Source organism: Ambystoma mexicanum, chromosome 2p, assembly GCF_040938575.1.
Source record: "Ambystoma mexicanum isolate Mex_15411 chromosome 2p, UKY_AmexF1_1, whole genome shotgun sequence".
Taxonomy (NCBI): domain Eukaryota; kingdom Metazoa; phylum Chordata; class Amphibia; order Caudata; family Ambystomatidae; genus Ambystoma; species Ambystoma mexicanum.
The window spans coordinates 518,336,012-518,363,824 of record NC_090923.1 but is presented as its reverse complement, the minus strand read 5'-3'; the positions used below and the strand labels follow the sequence as shown (position 1 = coordinate 518,363,824).

The 27,813-nt window shown below is 44.3% G+C and overlaps 1 protein-coding gene across 1 annotated transcript in view; it reads right to left on the bottom strand.

The window, feature by feature from the left end:
- The window catches only part of SYN2 (synapsin II), a 1,471,271-nt gene that overhangs the window by 641,240 nt on the left and 802,218 nt on the right, over positions 1-27,813 (bottom strand). The window contains exon 5 of the mRNA XM_069643930.1: positions 14,579-14,668. Coding sequence (XP_069500031.1) covers positions 14,579-14,668 — 90 coding nt within the window. The remainder of the gene's footprint in view (positions 1-14,578; positions 14,669-27,813) is intronic.

Sequence of the window (27,813 nt, the reverse complement as noted above, 5' to 3'; positions counted from 1 at the left end):
GGGAGCAGGGTAGAAGAATCAAGCAAAACAGGCAACACCTGGGTGCGGGGAGGGCACAAGAGAAAATCACAGGGGCACGAGAGGGAGTGGGGCTAGCCTGTGGGGACAGAGGGAGTCTGAGCAGGGGTTTGGGCCCTGGGTCCTCCTGGTCTGAACAGGTCCAAACAGGAATTGCCCTTTTCTTCACCTGCCCGCCACTTCAGAAGCCCAGGCGAGAGACACCCTTGATCTAAGAGTTAAGAGCAGGAAGGAAGAGGCAGGGCTAAGAAGGTGGGTGGTGTTTAGGCCAGGTGACCTAGATCCACTTGCACCTGCTCCCCATCTGCAAAGGAAAAGAGGCAGGAGGGCTCCTTAAGTAGGGAAAAAGAGAGGCAACCAGGAAGGTGCCAGGTGGGCGGGGCTTGCTAAGTGGAGAAAAGAGTGGCAACCAGGAAGGTGCCAAGTAGGTGGGGCTTAGGCCAGGTGATCTAGATCCACTTGCACCTGCTCCCCATCTGCAGAGGAAAAGAGGCTGGAGGGCTCCTCAAGTAGGGAAAAAGAGCTGCAACCAGGAAGGCACCAGGTGGGCAGGGCTTGCTAAGTGGGGAAAAAGAGCAGCAGCCAGGAAGGCACCAGGTGGACGGGGCTTGCTAAGTGGGGAAAAGAGCGGACGCTAGGAAGGCACCAGGTAGGCGGGGCTTAGGCCAGGTGGCCTATGTCCACTTGCACCTGCTCCCTATCTGCAAAGGAAAAGAGGCTAAAGGGCTCCTTAAGTAGGGAAAAGAGTGGCAACCAGGAAGCCACAAGGTGGGCGGGGCTTGCTAAGTGGGGTAAAGAGCGGCAGCCAGGAAGGCACCAGGAGGGGGTGGCTCATGAGTATGAGTTAAATAATTATCTAGATAGTACAGCACATTTGGGGAATAACATGTGGTATCAGCACATGAAAGAGGTGGGAAAAAGAACCATATACTGCTATATTTGTGCTCTCCTACCTTATGCTATGGAGAATTCCAAGCTATTCATAGTTATAGAAGTAGCAGTCCAAACAGCTCATTGTCTGACACACCTTGAACTCTGCCATATGAGAGGTCAGTTCCAGGGGCGCACAGCATCCTTGGTATGGGTGGCTGAATGGACAGCTCCAGAAGAAGATGATTACATGCAAGATTTAAAGACAAGAGAGAGACCACAGACCAGAGATCATTTGATAAGATACGAACCACCTGGCAGGAAGGGAGCAGGAATCAGATGGGAAATAAATAAAAATCTCAATTGTCAAGGAAAGAATCATGAAGAAATACAAAGATGCAAGGGGAGAGGCCAGATGCAAATCAGGGGAACAGTACTTTCTTCAGATGGATGGGAGGAAGGCCTGGTTGTGTGCAGAGCAGTGGCAGTAAGAGGACATTACAAGCCAGTTATAGATCGTGTGGAAAAGGGATGCAAACCTCTCTGCCTGAAGCTTGCAAAGTTGCTGACATGGGTTGATGACAAAAGAGGCATGTTGCAGATAGTGCCTCTGGCGGAGAGATGCTTCAGACCATTGGCACAAGAAAAGTTTGAGGGAATCAGCAGTGCAGTCAAATTTTCGATGTACAAGACATGAAGTATGGAACAGTAGTGATAATGACCACTACTGGACCTGTGGTTTCAGAGCCTACATGAAGTTGCCCAAGGACTGGGGAGGGCTGTGTTCTACAGTAATTGTCCATGTTCCAGCATTGGTGATTCCGAAGATTGATCTGAGTTTCCAAAAGTAGATGCTCACCAGAGAAAGAGGAGATCAGTTGAATTTCAGAACCAAGAGGGAAAACTACTTTTCAGCTAAATTGATAGAAGCCTTTGGTTCTATTCTGAACACAGGTTGTTCAGTCAGACTGCAGTAGTATTTGCGACAATCTTCATGCCAAGGATCCGGACGATGGCGAATGCCAAATGGTTACAGATTATGAGATGGGAGCTCCTGCAGACGATCAACACTACCATAAGGGATTCAACGCTATCAAAGAAGAATTGAGAGCCATAAGACTGATCACCTCGCAGAATAGATATGTCTTCGACATGATTACAGCCATGGATAGAGATTTTTGTGCCAAAATCGGAGAATCATGGTGCACATTATACCTTCTCACAATGAAGAGAATGGGACCTTGACCGAGGCCATAACGATGCTGAAGAATTTGCACATCAAGATGGAAGATGAAGTCAAAGATATTGCAGATGGCAGCTGGTTTGCATCGATCTTCTCATGGGTTCCACAACGGATGGGAAAAAATCTTCAAGTTCCTTGGAGCATTGTTGGTGATGATCATGTTTGGATTCTGTGTGATCAGAATAATAATCACACAGTGCAAGAAGATAACAAAGAAAGCAGTAGGAATGAAAATCATGATCTATGTCGAGTCAGGCTTTGGGCCCAGAGAGCTGTCTGATGAAGAAATAAAAAAGTATATACAATCAAGTGTTCTAGCATCTGAGGGAACAAAGTTCCTGTATCCGAGAAACCACAAGAAGTATGTGGGAAGATGGATCTACTGAAGCCCGAAGCGACAATGTAGTCTCAAGACCTCAAGTGTTGATGAGCATGTAAAATCAGCAGGATCTCTGAAAGGCGTAATGAAGATATGGGGCCTCATTATAAGTTTGCCGGTCCGGGAACTACGGTACCGATAAGCATGCTGGTACCGTAGTTCCCGGACCGGTAAACCATGAGTTGTGCTCGTGGGTGCCATTGCGACTGCCCGGACTGGCCTGGCGGCTGTTATGGCACCTGCGAGCAGAGCATGTCGGATGCACCATTTCTGGGCGCCGGAAAAAATAAAATACTGGTGTCAGCCAGCCTCGTAATGAGGCTCTTAGGCTCCAAAGAAGCACTTTTTCAGACGAGTATGTTTAGATGTGGGAGAGTGGTTGATGAATTGATTAATGCACCAGAGGGAGAGTGTAGAGGAGGAGCCAAGTGCCTCTACCAGAAGTCCGACCCCCACTTTACCTACATGTTGGAAACCAGAAATTACAACATGCTCAATGCCAGTGATGGTACCATAACCGTGAAGAGTCCTTGAAACAAGGTATACATTGAGAAAACCCTAGTTGATGTACCCGCAGAGAGATTAAAGTCTTCTCAATGAAGTACCAGAGGAAGTGTGAAAATGAATGAAAGAGAAGACTGGTGATGTCACATGAAGCAGAAATGACGCACCCAGAAGAGATGCTGAAGAAGAAAGTATATAGACCTTATATAATCTGATGGCAAAGTGAAGAAGTGAGCAACATTTCATGTGCAGAATTAAGATTGTACGTGCAAACAGCACAGAAGGAAATGAAAGCCATTTTATAATTGTACAGATGCTGAAATACAATTAGACTAAGTAATCATGAGGCTGGATGTACATAGTGAATATACTGCAGGTGGTGCCGCCAATAGGTGTATGAATCTGGATGTTCCACAACACATTTTTAGCAAACTAGGACCCCCTGAATAGATGGCCTGAAAGTGTGGCGCAGTACAAGAAAACAGCTGAAATCGAAGGAAGATTCAAGAAGGCTTGTCTGGTCCAGTGTCAAGTGTTCAATTAGCCATGAAACTTGTTATCTTTTCGAGAAGATACAATGAAAGTGAGAAGCAAGACAAGCTCCTGTAGAGGTGTAAGGGAAAAAACAAGAAGTGCCAGGTTTTATTCATTTAATAGTGTTTAATGCAAAGGAGCTCAAAACACAGTCTCCTGTCACATAGTCAAGTAGAAAATAGACTTTAGGCAAGCTACACCGAGACTGGAAGATAAGACTATGCTCACACTCCATTTTATTCTCAGGCACAGTGATCCTTTCCAAAGCCGAGTTCAAAGACTAATTGAATGGCAGATAGCAGGAGTGATGATGGATGATGGGCTAATTAGGTGGAGAGGTATGGTCAAGTCCAACCCTCCAGCACCATCTACAGTTTTGTGTACCCGCTTGCGTGCTGCTAGCGAGTGGAATATTCCAGAAGTATACAAGCGTGCCAACCAATTGTAGAGGGCCATATACAACGGAGCCCTATAGTTTGAAAGCCAATAGAACATTGTGTATTCTATGACACGGGCGATGACTTGCACTAGGGCTGGGCATAGCTGTCCACCTTTCCTTAGAGACCCAATCACACTCCTGTTCCCCATAGAAAGTATACCTAGATGTTCCCCTTAAGCCTATCATAAACCCCCATAGGGTTTTGCTTATTTTGCAAAGTAGTATGATGTCAGTAGTGACAAGTTTTTGCTATAAATGCAATGTTTTTTATGAAATGCATTGTGACTTATTGTGTGGGTCGTCTGTTGACGCCTGTTGTACTTCCTATTTTATTGCAATTAAAATCAGTTATGTTTTGCCAACTTCCTGAGTCGGTCCGATTATCGGTGAGAGAGTAAGATCAGCATCCCCATCCATACCAAACAGCACTACCTGGCTTAAAGTGCCTACGGGTTCACCTGCTATAGTATGTCCCATCCTCCTTGCAATGTCAAGTGCCTCCTCTGGTGAGGGGTCTCCTTTGGTCCATATTTCCTCTCTTATTATTTAATTCTCCATCACTTTGACTATAAACTGATCTGTGAGGCATTCATTGTACATCAGGCCAACATTGCATTTACTTGCAAGCTCACAGAGTGCTGTGATGAAAGTTTCCACACTCCCACCCTCCAAATGCTCTCTGGTACTAAAGTAGTACCGTTCTAGTACAATGCTCTCTCTCTTCTCACAGCGTTTGTCTAGTTTCTTAAGAATAGCTTCAAACATTGGGAAGAATGACTGTAAGTACACAGCAGCTTTCCTTCAACTGTATGTATTCAGTAGGTTCTCATGAATTCCCCTCTCCACTGCTAGACTTGAACTGCCTGTGTGTCACAGAGGAACCTTCTTATATACCTATTGAGTATTCCATTACATCATAATACATGCGGCATATCAGAAACACGACTTGAAGGTAAACAAACAACTTTGAAAGGTAAACATAATGAAGGCAAAACATGTTGGCAAGTGGACTGTTGGGCACAAGTTATCCATGTTATATATAACAATAACTCTGCATGAGAGCTTTCAATAAGTAGATATAACAGCGACACATCTATTCTGCGTTGTATCTGTCATGTATAAGAGGCATTTCGACTGTTGATCAATGGGAATTATAGGATATTTGTTCATCTATCAGAGGGGTGGGGGAAGCAGGTGTGAAATGTTGATGGTTGAAGTGGATTATGTTGTAAGGTGATCATTGATAAAGTTAATAAAAAGTAATTCTGAAAAATACTGTGTGTATCTGTCTTGAAATGGTTCAGATACCACACACCCAGTTCCATTTTGCCTTCCTCACTTCCTATGTATTTCAACTAACATTTACATAATGATATGCCTTGTCGTCTTAAATGGCTGACCTTCATCACTGCCATCTGTTTTTAACATTTATTGCTTAACACATGTCAGATTTACACATACAATTGACGGGAAGAACGGTTTATGACTACATATGGTATTGACTACATATGGTATTGGCTGGGGTTTCTCTGATTTTCAGTCCATCTCTAATTCAGACTGCGAGGATGGAATAAAAAAAAGAAATCTTCATCAAAATGATACCTACAGAATTGGGTGAAGGAAACAGTCATCAAACAATTCCAGATGGGATTTAGACAATGGCTTTCCACAGTAGACTAGGCGTACAATCTCAGTTATCTATTGAACAAATGTGCAAAGAAATCAAAATGCCACCTACATGCAGCCAGTGTGGACTTTTCCGTAGCCTTTCATTTAGACAGACCAATACTGTGGGTGAAAATTCAGAAAACAACAATGAATCATTCTGTAATCAAAGTAGTATTGGAACTGCAACCTGCTTATTCCTTACCTTACCCCCAGGAATCTCATACCCTATCTCAATATACTGATTTGAAATGGAGCAGTGACAAAAAAGCCCACGTTAAGATTGTAGAGAATGATCTAGCTATCACCCTAGCAGTTTCTGACAAGGTTACCAAAGTGATGAGTATTTTCTTGAGGTACCTGGGAATTGAAACTAATATGTGACATGATAGCCCCTCTTCAACATAGACAGTCAAATAAATTTTCCAACCCATGGTACTCGCCAACACCAGGAACTATGAAGCAACACTATCATAAAAAAGAAAGAGTATGGAGGAAATCCAGGAATTAAGCTGTTTTATATGGCACCAAACTCGCATTGAAGGCGTACAAGAAAGCCAAATTTGGGGCTAAAGCAAAGATTCTGCAGAATAATATCTCAGTTTGACTATTGTTAAAACCATTTAGGACAACATTGGTCAATTTAGGTGCCAGATTGAATTTGTTGATGGTAAATTGTTCCTGGTGGATATATCATCTATTTATTGCAGTTACCCCTGATCCTATTACTATGCTGTTACAGAATTTGAAACCCACAAACTACCTGTTTGTGTTGCTGGAATGCAGGCTACTTCCCTGGCCCGATTCTTGACCACCTTTGTCAACCTCTCTTTGGACTAAGATTCAGTTGCGTCTAACCTGAAAATGTCTACGCTGTATCCATTGTTAAAAATCGATCCCCAGACTCTAAAGATATACAGAACGATTGTCCAGTGGCGCTCTACCATGGCCAGCCAAAATTCTGGAGAAAGTAGTCCCTTTATAACTCCACAAGCATTTGGAAAAATTGTCAGTGCTTGACACTTTTCAATCTGGATTTTGTCCCTGCCACGGAACAGAGATTGCCCTGGTGGCGGTGTTCTATTGTATCTTGAATATAGCCGATGCTGGGGACCTAACTTTGCTGGTCATGCTTGACATTTTGGCAGCGTTTGATACATTGTAGCTTAATATTCTATTGTCTAGATTGGTTCTGGTCACTAGAGTGTCAAAAACATGCATTGAAATTGTTTTGATCATTTCTATCCAACCGCTACTAACCTGTCACAATTGCAAATGTTATGTTAGATGCCATTCCAATGTATTGTGGAATTACCCAGGGGCACCTCATTGTGTCCTTTGTTATTCAATATTTATATGCAGCCACGGATGGCCATTTTTAATAAGTACAACCTTAGATACCACTCATGCGCGGATGACACAGATATTTCTGAGTAGGTAAGACAGCCAAGTCTCTGTACAATGTTGTGCAATATATTGAGGAAGTAAGTTGGTGGATGACAACCAACACTCTTCAACTGACCCCAAATAAACCTGAGCTCATTTTATTTAGGTCCAATTGTCTACTTTGGGACCAATACCAATGATCTTCTCCTATAAGGTCAAGAACCTAGGATCCTCTGCTTGGTGTTTAAATGGCATTGAGCCAACTTGTCTGGACGAATGCTACATTACCAGCCTAAACTTTCCCTTTGCTAATCCGACAAGCACCTATTGATCAATTCCACCATCTCAGTTTGTCTAGAGCTGATAGACGCGTCTAAACATATGCACCTCGGTTATGTCTACAGAGCTGACAGATGTTTCTCAACATATGCACCTTGGTTATGAAACTCACTGCGGTTTACCATTCAAAGTCTGACAGCAGTCATTTTTTTTAGAAGGCACTGAAAACTCACTTGTTCAGTTAATAGAAGGGTCTATCGTTGTTGTAATTTTGTTTTGTTTGGTAGGAGTGCTAATGGATATTGGTGTGGCTAAGGACTTAGACAAAAACTGTGCTTAGATGAAGTTAAATCTTCCTGAAGCACAATAGAAATACCTCAATTCAAATCAAAGTATGCATTTGTGAAATATTGTGAATCAGATATTCTGCAAATGGGCTGTTAATAGAACAAGGTACACCTAGGGCTAAATTAAAGACCAAGCGGCCCAAAGTACATTCCTTCTGATAAGATACAAAGTCGTAACACTAAAGAACGGTATTGGAGAACACAATTAAAGAAGAGACAAACCAATCAGCTTAAAAGTTAAATGGTACACATATGCAGACTGTCCCTGAAATGAAGAACATCCTGTCCCTATCCCAATGAATCTCTCCCGAGGAGACGGGTGATGCATCGTCTATCTAAAAGGGATAGCAGAAAGAAATCTTCCTATCCAGTGATTAAGCAATAAAATATCAGATTCATGTCACCAAATTACCATTTAAAGACAGAAAAAACATATATATGTATGTCTTTTTTACCAAGGGACATGGACTAATCCTCTAGTCTGGAATTTCTCTCTATGTTTTAATCACCAGTTGGTAGAGGTAGTCCAGTCAACACAAACCCTGGTTCTGATACTAAAAGCAACTAATATGCTCCTAAATGAGAGCAACAAAGCCTAGAGGCTCATACAGCTATCTAGCGATAAAACACATGATTTGTGACGTGTACAGATATATTCAATTGAACATCGTCATCTGCATGAGACAGCACACGCCTGGTTGGGTCGACCGGTTTCGATAATCGTGACTATTGGGATCATCTTCTTCAGGGCCATTCGTTTTTTTCTTAGGATGTTACTCCTTCTGTGAATCAGTTTTGTGGTGCGGGTGACACCTCTGCTTCCAGTGAGGACACATAAGGTAGAGAAAGACAGCAGCGTAATTGTACCCCCTGTAGTAGCACACATATAATTAAATGACTGCGAGCTACTTATGTGTGTTTTTATTTACTCTAGTAATTGATTAAGGTGAAGAAACTGCAGGGTCTACTCTTAGTGTCCTGATGCTAGCACCTGATTCATGCGGGAAAGGGGGTGGGAAAGAAGGGTGCCAATATTAACCAAACACTAGTTGTGTAGTCCAAAAACAACAGAGGAGTTCCTCGCTCTTGTCTTCCATAACAAAACCGACTGCACCTCTGTGGTGTGAAGTAATCAGCATGCAGCCCACTGTTAAAAGGTTATTTCAAGGATTCCTACCTGAAATCCGTCTGAAAGTTCTCTATCACGCTCGGGTAATTCAGTACATCAGTTGGTGTAAGAAAGTTGCATCGCTTGGCACTTAACGATGCAGATAAAGGTGTTACACATATTTGTGATGACATAGCTTTAGTCATTTAATTTGTGCTAGCTGTGAAAATCCAGCTTTAGCAATTGCGTGATTGCTTGCTTCGCGTCTTTTTTTCAAATGTCCTAAACCCCAAAATGTTTCTTGCCGCGGCGCGTCTCAGTATTCCGATGGGGCACATCAAGTGTAAAGAATTCCGTTTGTGCTCTGGCATCTAATCTAGTTCAAAAAGCTGTGTCTAGTGCAGCAGAACCACTTACCTGCCGTGTGTCAGTACGCGAGTGATTCCTCATCCGCGTGTGTGCAGAGCGGGCGCCTCTGCCGCCGGAGCTGGACTGGCGTGTGTGTTACTAGAACAAACACACATTTCCACAGGAGGCAAACTACCTTTACACCAATGCTCTCCCAGAACTCTTGCTGAAGAGAACCCAGGATCACCCGCAAAATAAACATCTCAGCAGCCACAATATCTCTAACATGAATGTCTCTGTTTCTTTCCCAAGAGCACCACTAACACTACAAAGTATGCTTCCATGCACAGCAAACTATTGCAAGGATAGTACCATTAAAATACCTCATAATCCTGGAGAAAACCAAATGCAAAGAACAGCCATCCTTCGAGACATTGCTTCTCTTAATATGGTACAGTCACATTTTCCATCAATACTTGGACGCCCCACATTAAGAAAACGAAGGGAAATGACAATAAAAGCTGCACCTGGGATCTTCAGTGTCACAAAAGGTGAGGGCCAGACATGGAAAAATGTACACAATCCGGCCTCATCACGAGTTGGGTGATAATGCCGGCGGTATTAGCCCTACCGCCAAACCCCCTGGCGCTATTAGCGCCGGATCACGGGTTTGGCAGAGCAGGTAGTGCCCTTTCCCCATTGGGCCTATTCCGGAATTCCTCATTCCCCATTGGGCCCAATGGGGAAATTTCGCACTGTTACAGCCGGCGGACTTCCCGCCGGCAGTTATAGCGCCGAAAATCGGCAAATTTGCTGCAGATTTCCCCCCAACTCGGAGCTGGGGGGAAATCCGCCAAGGCAATGATCTGGCGGTCCTTTAAATGCCGAGGTAATAGCGCTACCGCCGCATTTAAGGGTTACCGCCAGACTCGTGATGAGGCCCAGAGGCAGCAGTCTGGAGGGCCAGCAGGACCTCTCTCCAAGTCAACAAAACGCAACACAGATTATGAAAATGTATTTATTCAATGATTTATCTATGGGGCGCGGACATCGTGAAAAATATCGGAGTGCTGTACAAAACACATTTATAATACAATTTAAAAGAAAAAAACAAATTATAATGAATAGTAACATATTTAGATTAAAACATATACAAACAGATCATGAAGAAAATGCAGATTGAAAATCAATCAGAAAGCAGTATTCCAAAGCCACGTTTTAAGAGCTTTCATAAATCCCAGGTACAGAGAAATGTTACATATATAAGGCGGCAGAAAATTCCAATGAGTAACTGCCTCACCCGCAAAGCATCTTGTAAGTTGTAAGGGTACCTACATTTGCGTACCTCTAAGCAGAGAGAATCATGACTACAGCGGACTCTCAAACCCCCAGAAATCTTTAATTGAGGATTTAAAATATAGGGCCTCATTACGACCCAGGCACTAAGTGGTTAACGGCGCTGTAAAAGGCTGCAGCGCCGTTAACCACTTAGCGCCTTACTACGAGGTCCCTTTGCGGGACCCGACCTGAATGACTGGTCTGGACCCGCAAAGGGACCTCGCAGGCAATTTGGGTACCACAATTTGCGGCACCGTAATTGCCTCCTTCCCCATTCCCATTGAGCCCTATGGGGCAAAAATGGGAATGGGGAAGGGCCATGGTGAAATGGGGAAATACCGCCCCGCCAACCTTGGAATGGGGCGGTATTTCCCCATTTCACCATGACTGACTCGTTACAACACCGGCATCAACCATGGTGCTAATAGCGCCATGGTTTAGCGCCGGTGTTGTAATGAGGGCCATCATTTTTTATTCAGAATACAAAGGAATTTAAAAACAATGCTAGCATGCAATGGCCACCAATGCAAGGACATTAAAAGAGGAGTTATATGATCAAAAGTTCCAGCGCCAGAAATAAAGGGTGCTGTTGCGTGAAGAAACTGCTTTTAGCAGGGCCAGAACATGGTGGGATGCCCAATTAAAACAAAATTCCCAAAATCAATCCGGGAAGGTACAAGTGACTGAACCAGTAAACGAAAATGCGTGGGAGAGACAAAAGATTGTACAGCTCTTAAAGAGAAGAGAGGATATTGAAATTGATTTCGTACCTGCCACAGTCATTCTAATCTGCATAGTTTAAGACAGAGTGGGTGTATATGTTAATGGGGTGGAATGAAGAAAAGCAGATACCACCATACGGTGTAATAAATCCAGTCTACCATCAAGACTTCGTTTTTTAGCACTGGAATAAACAATTATTCAGCACATCCTGTCAGAAGCTAACGCTCATCTGCAAAGAGGAGCCCTCGCCCTAAAGAAACCTGCATAGCCATGCTGGGAAAAGAAAACAAAACATGCAAAAAAGCTAAATCTCAGGCTTGTAGGTTGGGAGAAGGGAAACGATGAACCGAGAGGGAACCGTTACTGAGTTACATACAAGAACAAAACGGATGCACAACCATTTCTGACGGAACTAGTCAAGGAGGGAGAAAAGAGAGGCTCCTTTCTATTGAGAGCGAACAGAACAACTATGGCAGGAAACAAGGGACACAGAATCACCACAGCATCTGTGAACTAACATAGCCCGCACACGTCACACTCATTACGCAGAAGTGCCCACAATATAAAAAGACAAAATCCCATACCAGAACATCTAAGCTCACTTGACAAAGACAATGGAAGGAACGAAACGGATCCTTATTTAAGAGGACACCATATGTGCGCGCTTCCTTTATAGAGGCAACCTCTTAAAATCCAAGGATCAAGTAGAAAGATTTTTCACAAACCAAGATGGAAAAATTAAACAAAACGGCAACCAATGGGCTCCAAGTAAACAAGACACCCATCCCTGTAAAATTCTACATCGCTGACCTAAGTAAAATCTGAAGGCTGTGCACGAGTAAACAGGGACCTTAATCCTAAAGAATGATAACAAATTAACAAACGATTTTCCTATTGAGCCAAAAGTGGAACCGAGGACAATGAAAAGGGATAACCTAGAGGGCGATGGTACACGCACAACTGGTTCCTGCTCCTTAAATCCTCCACAAAGAGGATCATGTTTGCTCTGTTCATAGCCTACAACCCCCACATTTCCACAAAAGCCAGAAAGTACCACAATAGACACTGTTAAGTGACTCAAGAGAACACTACTAAGGTTGTTTTTCAGTTTGGTGTTTGAATCATTTATTCTTTCCACCCTAATCAATTTACATTCCTCTCCCTACTTACATTTTTCACACCTGCTGCCAATATCCCATTCTCACATTTTTCTCATAAGTCCCCATTTGTTTTATTATTTAAGTCCAACGTGTGGCTTTTACAACTTTAAGCAAGGGTCAAAGGGCAGAATGACCAATACAAACGTTAAGAAATATGGACGAGATCCCAAAAAAATACAACTGTCTCTCTAATTCATCCTATGACATATTTCTCAACTTTACCACGCCCAGTTCAACAGAGGTTGAGCTTCACCGACATCCAAACTGGCTAAAACAAGGTAAACTGGAATAACTGCTACATTAGATGCTGGTGAAACATAGTCTGTATGGCTGTATGGAATTGAATCATATTGCAAAAGAGACCTAACTCAGGAAGAGAAATGTATCACCTGACCAAGAACCTTTCATTCATAGGGCTTAAAATGAGGGCGTGGACACAGAGGTAAGTTGAGCCGTGGCACCCTAATGTTTATTCACCATCCCAGCCAACTACAAACAAACAACATCCCAGAGCCTAACGGTGCACGCACACACACGCACAACAACAAGACTACCACAGAGGGCTTAGCCATTTTCAAAGTGCCCACAAAGACATCATTCATCAGACCTGTAGCATAAGAGGATAACATCATTTGTTGAGGGTCACCATGTTTATTGAATTGGGAAAGGAAGCATTACAAATCAGGTCCACTGACATTACCACTGCTCCACATAGACATTTGAAATTAATATATTGTGCACAGAAAAATCTCACCAAAATATTCTGCTTGATTCCATTGGCTCCCACGATGTTCAAAACAAACCAAAGGTCATTAATCGCTAATGGGAGGTCTGGAGGAATGGGTTAAAAAGCTTAAACTGTTACGTGAAGAAAAGGAGAAAGGCTCACTGGGATGGCACCCTTCAATAAAAAAAACTCTCTGCCTGCCCACTAAAGCACAGTATTCACTTAACCAGACAGATTCTCAGCAGAACAGCATGAACATGAGGACATTCAATGGCACAAGAAAGTCCCTTCAACAGCATTGCTCTCCCTCTAACAACAGAGGCTATAACACCTTTGTCAATGTGGGCACATCTGGAGCAATGAAATGGTACAACAATGCAACTGTCTAAAACAAAACAAAGAATAGAAAGTAATGAAACCCTAATTCTATTTTTGAGGTAATACTGAAAATTGGGACTTTGTTTTGATTCATAAGCACAGGAAACATTTAGGGATATTGACTGTCATTAAGACATGCATTACTGTGGATAGATTATGGCTACAATGCTCCTTGAATCATCTTCCTTCTTGGGTGATAGTCAAGATGTTCTACCATTTGAGTGTACCAACCGCATCCTAAAATGACACAAGCCCAACAGTGATCTCCCGCATCTACATTCAAATAAGGTTACTACCATGCAGGAATACCAGGCACTGTGTAGCAGAGGAATACGGAAACCCATATGAACCATTTCTGCTCAAGAGCCCATCACTAGGTAGCAGTGACAAAAGCCTTCACAAACCGTACAATATCTCATTAGTTTATCACGCCCCTTACTCCAGTGCATCAAGCTGAAGGGACTCCATTGCTTCAGTAAGAGCTGCATGCACGCATATCTCACCCTTGATGATCATGTTGTGTGCATGTGTATTAAATCTCGTCAATCCTGGTTGTGGATATGTATGATCTGACGCTTTATAGGCAAACACAATATAAGCAGTGAGTGAAGCAGCTAATCTTTGCCCCGCCTAAAGGATATATGCCTATTAGAAATATTTGATCACTGCACAAACATGAGCACATTCTCTAACTTGCGCACACATGCATGGATCTGGAGCTTTACTGCAGCAGTATTAACCCCTTAAATGCTGAGCTTTAATGAAGTCTACGCAAAAAGGACAAGCATACCCGTCCTTAGCACTGACGTGCCCCTGATTCACAAAGCATAGTCTTAAGGGATGCATCCTATGTGTTTAGGGTTCCTACTTTGGAATGACAGAAACTTCATATTCCAATCATGGTGAAGACATGTCTATATGTTTTTAAGTTATTGATAAGGCCTCCCATGCCTTTTTACAAAGTGTGATCGATATGTAGGTTACATATTTGCTGCAGCTGAGAGCAAATGTTTTACCCATTATACATATGATCGAGAAGTCATCCTACACAGGTCCTTGCTTTAGAAATACAGCGTTCATTGACAGTGGCAGATAGCAATGTGATGTACACAATATTTTAGGGGGCACCTACCATTTCCCTGTGGTCAGGATAAAACGTTTGCTCGATCAGAGGAAATTTCTCTGGGCCCAGGATTTTATATGTGAAGACCAACTGGGCAAACTGTAAAAAAGGAAGCAGAAAAATAAATAATTCATCATTAACACTATTCATTTTAATAATATTCATGATATTAATAATGCTACGAACAATAAGAAGCTGGATTAGTAATGCAAATGTAAACAGTTATATTATTATTAATGGTAATTAAAGTAACACTAAACCTAATATAAAGACATTGGCACCACCCCGATACTATTCAGGTGTATACATGTCACAAGAAGAACAGGGCAGGACTAACAATCAGCAGGCATTATCCTGTGAAAACTGATGAAGACTTTTCAAAAGTTGACCTTGAGAGGTACAATGTAGAAATAAATGCTGCCAAGCCACTCCTGGAAGTCAGCGTGTAAGCAATGCAGTCACGTTTTGGTTCATTATTTGTATAGTACTCAGAAACAAATAGATCTGTCTAGGAATTAAGTCTACATTTGAGTAATTAGAAACACATTGATAATTGTGTTCAATTCATAATAGCTCCATTTTGATATATTGTTTGAGTGCAACATTCAAGGAAGTCAGAGCCCTAACAACTCCTCTACCGGTACTCTTAATCTTTCCTCTAGAACATGCTCCATTCAGCATCCCAACAGGCAGCTTTCCAGCATAAATCAGCCAATGTTTGCAGCTAAGCAGTTTTTTTAATACTATTACAATTTGCATTTTCTCTTTAAAGATCAAATACAACATTGTATCGATAATCCCTACCAATATGTTGCTCTACTCCACACTCTTATTTAGTTTCTTGTCTTCCTAATCCTAGTTCATTTATAATTGTTACTCACCACCAGAATTCTAAAATGCCCTGTATGGATACAACAGTATCCAATTGTGTTACTTCACTGTTACATCTCAGAAATTGTAATTTTCCATCCACGATTATGATTATTATAGCTGTAGGAAAGGTTATGGAGTATACGAGGCAGTAGTGCTCAAGAATACTGAGATTAATATTATTATTGATATTATTATTAGAATATTTATTGAACATGAACCTAGTTTCGGTGAGCACCAAATAGCTTTCAAAGTCATATGGGGAAGTACAAGGTGATCACAAGGAATTAACAAAAAGGAGCTGTGAGCAAACAATGGGGGGAGGGCAGGCAATTTGGCAAAAATGGAACTACAAGCAATGGGCAGAGCCACCATGGGGGAGTATATCACCCAGTCTAATTTGTGTGACAGCTTTATAGAAAGCAGTAACTTCTCCGATTGTATACAGATAGCATCTTTAACACACTGCTTTTCTTTCCCTCTTGTTTTGGTTGTTTTATACACTTCGACCAACCATGATTAAGATATGAAGGTAATAATCTTACCAGGGCTACCTGGGATGTATTCTAAATGAATGCTGGTATTGCCATTGCACTAAGCCATTTACTTGATATCCGCCAGACTTGTCAGCTGTATATAATTAAATGACTTCCAGTTTCCACCATACTTATCGCAAAACTCAAATGTAAAATTGTCTGGCTTACACATGTCTCCAGCCTTAAGAAGCCAGTCTATAAAAATGTGTCTACCAAAGAAGCCTTAATAATTGGAGAGGAAACATTAGGTAAAGTGAATAGAAAGAATTCCCAAAGGAATACCAAAAACTAGAGCTACCTTAACTAAGTCCTGATATCTCATTAGGTTTTACGCCTACAGCTGATTGGCCTTAGAATTAAGTTGACAAATGTTTGAATAAGCTATTTGATAGGAACATGTAGTGGCATGCCTACTAAATTACTACTGACTAAATCATTTGTGCTGTACTGCTATTGATCTAAAAGTTATTAGATGTTCCTATTTAGCTGCCCAGTGGTAGTGCTATAAATCAGGCAAAGTTCTTTACGCAGCATCCACCTTTATTTTTTCCATGGCATTCTCATACATATAAAACATACACAGAAAGGAAGTAATGATTCCACATATCTCTTCACACAACGGCATAGGGGGTATGTTATAAGAGAAAGTTAAACCTCTGGAGGATGGATCTAGAACCTGAAAGCAAAGAAGGCAGTGGGCTTCATTATAACTCGCCCGGTATGGAAACAACGGTGGTGGTAAACCCGCCGCAACCGCTGTTTCCATGCCGGGCGATCACAACTCCTGCAGGACGGAGGCGTCAAACCCACCAGGTCTGACCTGGCGGGTTTAACACCGCCCGCCTGCAGGCGGACGAGGAAACACCGGCACCATCACGAGATGGTTCCGGTGTTTCTATGATCCCCATCCCCATTGAGTCCTATTGGACTCAATGGGAATGGGGATTAACACCATTCCGCCTCCGGAATTCCCGGGACACCAGGGTTGTAATGCCCCTGTAATTCCGGGAGTCACAGAGGCATAATGGTAATACGAGTCCGGCGGTAACCAGGTGGTATTACCGCCTCGGTTACCGCCAGACTCGTAATGAGGCCCAGTAATTTAGAGCTTGAGTTCCTACTGACAAGGCACTGTCGATGCTTTAATTCGAGATGTTTGTCAATTCATCAGGATGATGTGTGTGATACTAGAAATGCTTTATGGAGGTACATGGTCTCCTAATCCTTGTCCTACCACTTCTCTGTGTGTGTTTTCTCTATGTTTTCTACCACTGAGGTCCAGCCTGGACCTCTGGCAGTGCAACTCTTTGTTTTATCTTTTGGTGAACAACACACATAGGATACCCTCATGACTCCCACTGGTGGGGGTACACCCTTGTATCCCTTATGTGTGCTTTCAGGCACTTGTGTGTTGCCCACAGAGCAGGGTATGGGCTGGTGGCAGCTAAATGCCGACTGGCAATGGCTCTGAGTGTCCTCCATTGTTGGGACACCCAGGCCCTGCCATAGGAATCAATGGATTCCTACACAAATGCAGGATGGCAACAAATGTTCCCAATTCTTATCTAAATGTGGCACATCCTAATATTCACAGTTCTGATGTAGGGTAATGTAGAGTTGCAGGATTTTCTGGAGTAGAGTAATTGCTCTACTCCCCACCCATGCCACACTTACTTTGGTGGTTGCTGCTGTTTGAGGGCTGGCCACTGGCTTCCCTTGCTGACACCTGCAGACACTTTCTGGAGCCGCCTGCCTTGGAACCGCCCTTTACCTTGGGGTCCTTCGCCGCGAGGGCTGCACGGGCAGAGGGCTGCCATGGGATGTGGTGTTATAAGGTGAGGAGGACCAATCAGGTCGTGAGGGAGTGCTGGGAGGTGGGATATTTGTGCCGGGGAAGCGGGCATGGAAAGGAAGACATGCCACGCTCAACGTGCTTTTTAAAAGCACAAATGCTGATTTTGGAGCAGGCTATGGAGCTAGGAAAGCACACACTTATCTGGCCTTGGATGGCTATGGCAATGGTGCAGGTCTAATGCCTGCAGCCTGGTTTTTGGCTCTGTGTTGTGGGCAGACAAGGGGGGTGAATCGGGTCGCGAGGGAGGGCTGGGAGGCGGGATATTTGTGCCGGCGTAGCGGGCATGAAACGGGAGACACGCCACCATCAACGTGCTTTTTAAAAGAGCAAATGCTGGTTTTGGAGCAGGCATAGGGTACTGGAGCAGCACACCCTTACCTGGCCATGGTAATGGTACGGGTCTAGTGCCTGCAGCCTAGTCTTTGGCCCTGTGTTGTGTGCGGTGAGGGGGACAAATCGGGTCATGAGGGAGGGTTGGGAGGTGGGATATTTGTGCCGGGGAAGCAGACATGGAAAGGGAGACACAGCGCGCTCAACGTGTTTTTTAAAAGCACAAATGCAGATTTTGCAGCAGGCTATGGGACTGGGGCAGCACACACCAACTTGGCCTCGGATGGCTGTGGTAATGGCGCGGGTCTCTTGTATTTCTAGAGACTCCATTAAAGTCTGTACTCTGGTTGCAAAAGGGGCACTAGATACGTCATTTGACCACACTATAGCTGGGAACATGTGGCGTGAACCATGGTTTGTATACTTTCAAGCTATCTATGGTAGCATGGATTTATGTGTTCTATTGAGTCATTCTAAACCAGATATATTGGACAAAGAAATTCGTCCCGTAAAAGTGAGAGGACTTTTAGCAACTCTGATATATTTGAATTATCCTAGTCCTGATGGGAAGCCTGCCGATTTATACAAGGCAGCCATGGATATTTGGGCAGGGTTACTTCCAGTCTGGATGGAGGGCGTGACAATTTATATAAGGCCACTCCCGAAAATCTGGGCACTGTTACAGCTGAATATCCTTAGACACAGATTTGGCCATCAACTTCACTAGGCAGTAGTAATGTCCCCATTTAAAAGAAAGATTAAAGGGATTGTCCCACATGTTACAGTCCTATATCCTTGATGGCATTTCAATGACAGTTTTGGGGAAGGCATCGAAGAACAAGTTGCAGTTATGAGCTTATATCAATAAGAAGGTCACTGGTTATCAAATAGGATTTCATGAAGATCTGGGGACCACAGAATAGGGTCTTACCCTTGCTATTTTAATAGGGAAATATTGCGAGGATGAGGGAGGCTCCATCGGCTTTCATGGATTTAGCCATGCCCTTTGATAGGGTGAGCAGAGCAAGTCCGTGGTCCCTAATAGTCTCTCTTGGTACTGATTATGATTTGTTTAATATCATTTCCCAGCTATATTCTAATAGGCAGCCTTGAAGGTTATGGTAATAATCGTGCATTAATAGGTGTATTTCATTTTGCCCGGGGGTTGGAGGGTCTAACAGGGCTGTTTTATTATACAGTTAATTTTCATTTATATATGAATGGGTTAAATATCATACTATATTTTAAAGCACAATAGCGACCACAATCCATTTGTAGCCACCTTCAATTATGGGAGGGAAACTCAAGAGACCAGCTAACCCAAACAGGGCACAAGGCATAGGGATGACAAGTAATTACTGAAAAACAATACAATGGCTAAAATAATGGAGGGAAACATCAAACCTGAAATCTATGAGGCTTGTATGCCGCCCATATTGAAAATTTCGGCAGGTACGGTAGTACTGACCAGATGATCATGTCCAAGCTCGAGGCCATGGTAGTGAGCATCTCACCCCAAGTGACCACCAGCAACAAGTCTTTAAAAAAATGTTCATTACATCGGGATTTCTGGTTGGATGTTGAGCGACAAGTGGCAAAGCAAAGGATCATGGATAGCCTGGCAAGTGGCCCAATGTTAGATAAGACATACCTAAGGAGTAGTAGGGGATATTATAAAAGCCTGACAAAAGCCAAGAAAACATCTTTTGTGAGATCCAAATTCGAGGACCTGCCCATTGTGTGAAGCGGGTGATGAAACAGTTTTTCACTTCATGTTGCTTCGCGGCAAACTATAACTTTTCAGATCACAATATTTGAAGGCAATTTTCAGGATAAGAGGTATCGCTAATACTGTAGACGAGATAGCCTGTTGCAAATGTACTTCCGAAATGTTGGTGGTAAACCTGGTAGCCAAATATATACTTTGTGTCTGGCTGCGCAGAGATATTCTGGTCAAAACCTGTGGTTTAATCAAAGAGCGTGCTATGGCAGCCACACAGTTAACAAATCAAATCTTTATAACTGTACTCTACATTTCTGTTTTATCTATGCATAGGGAACATGTTTTGAAATTCTTCTTGTCGAATGTCTCCAAAGAGATGTTAAGGTCATTTTTCTTGCACAATTTCATCTAAATTCATGATGAACTATAATTGTATAACTGTAAACTGTTTGTATGTGTGTTCTGTTTTATGCAACCGGTTTTATGGCTACTGCTGAAAAAAACATATATGATGATGATATGTAAAAGCAATGACTGGACCTAAACTCTAGGTCAAAAGCACGACTGGTCTTCCGACGTATGACCATATTTTCCCAGTTTTTAAAAGACTCCAATGTCTTCCTGTTGGGAGCAGGGTGAAGTTTAATACCCTTTTGCTTGGTTCATCAGGCGGTCCATGGAGCTTTCCATCTCCGAGAGAAGATGGTTACATATATACCTAACATATGTTTCGCTAATCGCCATCTTCTCCTTGTTCCATGGGTTAATAGGTTTACTATCAGGGAACAGACCTTTTCTGTCGCTGCCCCATCACTCTGGAACTCTATGCCCCTTCCTCGCAGGCTCAGTGATGATCACTCAAGTTTTCGTGAAGCTATTAAAACCTTTTTTTTCCTCAATAGTTGTACTGTTCCTTTCTCGGTTTGAAGTTTATTTTTTTCTTTTTGAGTGAACACTTGGGCTGTTCCTTGTTACAGTGCCAAGATACCTTTGGGTGAGAGCTGAGCAATACCAAGTACCAGTACCAGTACCAGTAACATAACATAACATAACATAACATAACATAACATAACATAACATAACATAACATAACAACAATACCCAGATCCCTGCTGCCTTGCAGTTGCTTATTATTGATTATTTTGAGTTAATGTGTGATCGAAGTATAAGTGATACTGCAAAGGGTAGATGTGAGGTTATTAACAGATAATAAACCTAGACAGAGGTAAACCATACACATTTTGTACAAAGAGTCAGGCATTGGCAAATGTCCCAACCCGTGAATACATGATCATATGTTTCTCTGGAATGTCCATGTAAAGAAACAGTTTCAAGCAAACATAGGAATCCATAGATACTTGCCCAAGTTACGAGGGCATGCTGTTCTTCCCACCTTAAGGATATATGATGCTAAAACAAGAAGAATGCCCCATTATTCTGCCACAGTATGGGACAATTGGTCATCATTACGAGTTGGGCGCAAAGGGATACCGGGCACCGGTAAGGACACCGGTGCCGGTAATCCCTTTGCACCCTATTCCGAGTTCCCTTAGCGGGTCCCTTCCTTAACGCCTGGTGTCTCTGGGCTGGACCACACCCAAAAGACTAGACTGTACATGCAGTTCTGGGAACCGAAATATGTTGGGGCATCCATCTTGTCCCCATCAATGCACTACAAGTCCAATCCCCAGTGTTATCCTATGGGAGTGAGTGAGTCTGGTGCCACAAGCGCCAAGTCTGACTCCAAGTGGGTCTTTGGAGGGATGGAGAGGCCCTTGAGGGCCATGTAGGTGATTGTGGCCTGGCTCCAGCCTGACATCTTGGAGGGCTGGGGACATGAGGGGCAGGAATCATGACAGCACTCCCCTCCAAGGCCCCTCTCAAGGTGGCTCTTCTGTCTGGTCACGGTTTGATTGAATGGTTTTGATGAAATCGTCTAAGCAAGCGAGGTGCATGGATGTACTCACAAGGCGCCCATGTCCTGTCTTGTGGACCATACCCCTTCCAGTCTACTAAGTAGCATAATTTGTATCTGACGTACTTTGAATCCAGGATGTCCTTGACTTCGAATTCTGGCTCCCCGGCAACTACTACTGGCTGCGGTGGCATTGCTACCCGCGTCCCAGGTTGAATAGGTTTAAGTAGAGACACGTGGAACACAGGAAGAATCTGCATGTTTGACGGCAGACCTAGTCTGACCGCCACAGGATTTAGCACGGAGGTGACGGTGAATGGACCCAGGTATCTTAGACAGAAAGTTTGGGTTCCTTTAATGGACACGTGTTTAGACACCAGCAAGTCTTTGTCTCCCACTTGGTAGTTGGGGGGCTTTGCTCAGTGTTGATCAGCAAACTTCTTTTGGCGATTCTTAGCTTGAAGTAGGTGTTCAGCTGCCCTTTTAAAGGTTTGAGAAATGGTTGTGTGCAAGGTTTTGACTGCTGGCATTTCCAGGGTTGTAGGAAAGTCCAACTCAGTAGTACGTGGGTGCCTGCGATACATGGTATAAAAGGGTGTCTGCCCATTGCTGGTGTGTAGGGAATTATTATAAGCATATTCCGCTATCCATAATAGGTCAAACCAGCTTCCTTCAGCTTGTTGTAACATGCAACGCAGATACTGCTCGAGCGTCTGATTTGTCCTCTCAGTTTGACCATCCGTTTGGGGATGGTGACTGGTGGATAGCCGGATGTCGATCTGGGCCATAGAGCAGCATTTTCTCCAGAAGTTAGATACAAATTGAGTACCTTGGTCTGAGGCCAAAACTGAAGGAAACCCATGGAGCCGTACGATGCCTTCAAGAAATACCTTTTCCAGAGTGGAAGCATTTGGGAGCCCCTTGTGAGGAATGAAATGTGCCATTTTTGAAAATAGGACCACGACCACAAGAATAGTGTTAAATCCTTGACTGGGTGGTAAGTCAGTAATAAAATTGAGGGACAATGTGTGCCAGGGTGCTGGTGGGATTTCCAATGGTTGTAATAGCACAGCCGGTTTCTGCTTGGATGACTTGTTTTGAGCACACACTCCACAGAGTAGGATGAATTGGATAATGTCTTTACGCCACATGGGCCACCAATAACTTCGTTTTACCTTGGCTAGGGTTTTAGCGATTCCGGGGTGGCCCTCGATCAAGGAATCATGATAACCGGACATGACTTGTTCTCGTAGTTCTTGGTTTGGTAAGAATAAATGATTCCTGAAGTAGGGCAACTGATCTTTTATCATGTAAAGTTCTCCTTGTGCCCTCCACGCTTGTAATTGCTCCGGACTCATCAGGTTTTGGATTTCTTCATGTAATTCTTTCTGAGTTATGGTTGCTTTGATTCCTAGGAGCTTGTCACTCGGGATGATTCCTATTGGGTCAGAGGTCTGATACCCTTGCTCTTCCACCCCCATACGGGAAAGGGCATCGGCCTTCCTGTTTTTCACCCCTGGTCGAAATGTAATCACGTAGCCATATTCAGCAAAATAAAGAGCCCAACATAGTTGTTATGAGGATTGGGCCTTTTCCGTTTTTAGGTACTGGAGGTTCCGGTGGTCAGTTATTACGGTGATTGTGTGTCTGGTGCCCAAGAAGTAGTGCCGCCATGCCTTAAAGGCTGACTTAATGGCCAGGAGTTCTTTGTCTGTGATAGCGTATTTGAGTTCAGGGGGTGTGAATTTACGTGACCAGAAGGCAACAGGGTGTAACTGGCCCATTTCGGGGTCCTTTTGTGAGAGGACAGCTCCCATAGCCATGCTTGAGGCATCAGTTTCCACCAGGTATGGGAGATAGGGCGAGGGTGGCGTAAGATTGGGGCAGATGTGAATCTTGCTTTAAGTTCCTGGAAAGCTTCCTCGGCTTCTGTTGTCCACTGGAACTTTTTGTTGCTTTTCCTTAGCAATGACGTGATGGGATGAACGATTTGCGAAAATCCTGGGATGAACCAGCGGTAGAAGTTTGCAAAAGCCAGCACACTTTGAACCCCCTTGAACGAATTTGCGGATGGCCAGTTCAGGATAGCATCTACCTTGTGTACATCCATTCGGATTCCATTCGGGCTGAAAATAAAGCCCAGGAATTCCACCTCGGAGACGTGGAATGAGCACTTTTCGAGCTTGGCTTAGAGCTGGTGTTGACGGAGTTTCTCCAATACGGATCGGACGTGTTTAACGTGGTCCTGCTTTGATGCGGAATATACTAGAATATCGTCGATGTACACTAGAGCACAGACATCAATCAATTCCCGTAGGACATCGTTTATGAAGTATTGAAATGCTGCAGGCGCGTTGCAAAGGCCAAAGGGCATTACTTGATATTCGTACAAGCCGTATTTGGTGCAAAAAGCAGTTATCCATTCGTCCCCGTTTTACGCGAACAAGGTGATATGCCCCCCTCAGGTCTAGTTTTGTGTAGATTTGGGCATCTTTGACTTGATCAAGCAATTCAGGGATCAGTGGCAGGGGGTAGCAATTTTTTACAGTAATCTGGTTCAGTCCACGATAGTTGATTTACGTTCTCAAGTCCCCCTCCTTTTTCGGTACGAAGAATAGAGGACTGGCTGCTGGAGACTTCGAGGGACGGATGAACCCTTTGGCCAGGTATTGGTCAGGATAGGCCTTCAGGTGCTGGTGTTCTGGTTCCGTGAGTGCGTAAAGTCACCCACAAGGGATTTGTGCGCCGGGTATCAGGTCGATTTGGCAATTGTATGGTCTATGCGGTGGCAGGGTATTAGCCTGTTCTTTCTGAAAGACATCTTGAAAGTCCTGGTATTCACTTGGTAGGTTGCCGATTGCCACAGTCGCAAGCATGGAGGTTCTGGTGTCTATTGGTTGTTTCTCTTGGCGATAACATGTGTGTGCACAAGTCTCAGGAAAGGCCAATTCTTTTGCTCGCCAATCGATTTGAGGATTGTGAGCTACCAACCATGGCATTCCCAAAACCAACCAGAACTGTGCTGCCTTAATGAGGTCAGAAACGATAGATTCTTGGTGTCCATCCTGGCACAGAAGGGTTAAAGCTGCAGTGCATTGGGATACTGGACCAGAAGCTATTTCCATGCCGTCGACAGTGCTAACAGTGTCGGTGGTTGATTTAGGGCGTAACAGGAGCCCCATCTTTGCTGCAAGATCCTGGTCGATGTAATTCCCAACGGCTCCACTGTCAATATACGCTCTTACTGCGTGCATCTGAGATGGTTGTTGGTGATTGATCAAGTCCACAGATACTGCAAAATGGGAGGTCTGTAGTTCACTTTCTTCGCTTGACAAGTGGACCCCTACACTTGCCGGGCTGGGGAGTTTTCCGACTCCTTGATGGTATCTTCCTTGTCCGTGGCCCCTACCGTCCTCCTCGGTGACTTCACAGGGCACTCTTTAAGGAAATGACCTGATCTTCCACTATACAGACATAACTGTTGCTGTCTCCTTTTATCCCTTTCCGCTTTAGTCAAGGGGGATCTGACCCCCCGATTTGCAGTGGTTCTCCTGAACCTTCCGTTGTGGGGGCAATGCTGTCCTTTGAATGCAAATACATAGGGCGAGGGTCCGGTCTGGTTCGATCTGCTCTTCGGTCCTGCAACCTATGATCCAGTTGAACAACAAGGTCTATGAATTCTGAGCAGTCTTTCGGGGGGTTCACTACTTGTGCGAGAACATCCTTGAGCTCCCCCCGCAACCCCCGATGAAATAACATGGTTGTCTTCTCCACTGGCCATTCTGCTTCAGCTACGAGTCTATTGAACGTGGCTATGTATGTTAATAGGTTTTGATTCCCTTGGCGTAGGGACAGAAATTCGTTGTCTAATGCCTGCCCATGAGTACGACGGGCAAACAGCTTTTCCATCTCCTGCTGAAAGCCCCTGAAGTCATGCAGCAAAAAATCATCTTGGGCCACAAAGGGTACAGACCAGTCCGCGGCGCTACCACTCAGGTAGGATAGCACAAAAGCGACCCGTGATTAGCCATTCGGAAAGGCCCCTGGTCTACAAAGGAAGTGCAGGCGGCACTGGTTCATGAACATTGCAAACCTCTTGGGATCCCCTGTAAATCATTCAGGCGGGGCCAAGAGAACTGCCCCAGGGAGGGTTATCTGAATGGGATTGGCTGATGGTGCTGGCATCTAGGGCACGCCTCCCGGCAATGGTGCATGCCCTGCTTGTGACTGGAGAAGTTGCCGGCTTAAATCATCAGTGCGTTCTTTGGCTACTATCAGCTCTCTCCTCAGGGTGTTGGTCTCCTGCCTGGCTGATTGTACTTCGGAACATAGATGCCCCAACATGTGGGCTAACTGGTCAGTTTCTGATGTTTCCATGACGCCCAGGTGGATTTTTATGTGAGGCTTTGTGTTCTGTAACTCTCACCTGGTATCCACAGGGACGTCACTCAGTCAGAACAGGCTGAGCACCACTCAGCCTGTTCTGACCTCTTATTACCTCGAACCCTTCCCTGGAGTCTACTCGACTGGAGACTGGGCCTTGTTTTCTTGGAAAGTGTGCTCTCCATCCTGCTTTCAGCGCAGGGGCGTGTTGATTGATGCGGGCTTGTTGCTGCCTAGTTACTTCACTGGCAAGAGTCTGACAGGTAAGTATAATGAGTCTTTGAACAATTCTCTAACTTCATTCCTTTCTTTCCTTAGATGATGGCCGGCATCCGGGGATGGCGACCTGCTGCCGAGATGAGTAGCGCTGAAGGTGAGTGACAGCGCGATGCGCGATGCAACCCTTTCATATTTGTATTGAACTGAGTTCTTTTTCTGTGTCTTTTAGGTGCTGCAACGTTTTCAGCGTGGATGCCGGTTATGAAGAAGAACTGCGGTGAGTAAGTGCGGTATACAGCGCCTCTAGATGTTTCCACGCTAACCTGGAGTGTCTTTTCCCTATTGCAGATGGATGAGAAGTTACGGAGACAGAGTTTCCCCAGAGTGGCTGGGATTCAGGTAAGCGTTTGAAGCTTGTACAGTCTTTAAAAATAAGCGAAGATTTGCTGAATGCTTACTAATGGCTTTTTTCTGTTCTTTTCCCTTTTCCTTAGGAAGAGTCGTGCCGGGATGGGAATGACACCGCCAAAGATGCCCGCAGCACAGAAGGAGCGATGAATGGTGGGTAGAAGCGCTGCAAGGTAAGGCTGTTCCTAACAGTCTTCTTGTTCTTGCAGGAGCTGAGCGCAGAAGAAAGATGCAGGCCTACTGGAGACCGATCCGAACACGGTGAGTGTCACGCTGCAGGTGCAGAAAACACAAAGCATGTTTCTCAGCCTCGGCGTGGCTTAAATAGTCTCTGGGTATCCCAGGTGTCTCTGGGCTGAACCACACCCAAAAGACTAGACTTCACATGCAGTTCTGGGAACCAAAATATGTGGGGGCATCCATCTTGTCCCCATCAATGCACTACAAGTCCAATCCCCAATGTTATCCTATGGGAGTGAGTGAGTCTGGTGCCACAAGCGCCAAGTCTGACTCCAAGTGGGTCTTTGGAGGGATGGAGAGGCCCTTGAGGGCCATGTAGTTGATTGTGGCCTTGCTCCAGCCTGACATCTTGGAGGGCTGGGGACATGAGGGGCAGGAATCATGACACTATGTGGCACCGGACCACTCTAACTCGGATACCAATTTTGCTTCCAAAAGATCTTTGTACTTTTAATCTTCTTTTTTCACACAATGTTGCTTCTGAAACCTTGAGCCTAACACAGTCCGGTCTACTAGCAGTTCTTTCCGACTCACCGCCTGTGCTGAACTCGTTGGCATCTGTTGCCTCTGGAGTCAAGGATGGTATCACAATGGTAACCGCTTCTCCCTGCCCAGGCTATCCGTGCAGGAAGGACACATGTACACCGCCGACGTCTATCACACCATTCGCCAGCTGTGATTCACAGTCTGACATTCCCCTTATCGGAGGCTTTGTGGGTCGGGGTTGAAAAGGACAGGGGCAATTCCTTCCTTGTTGTCCTTTCA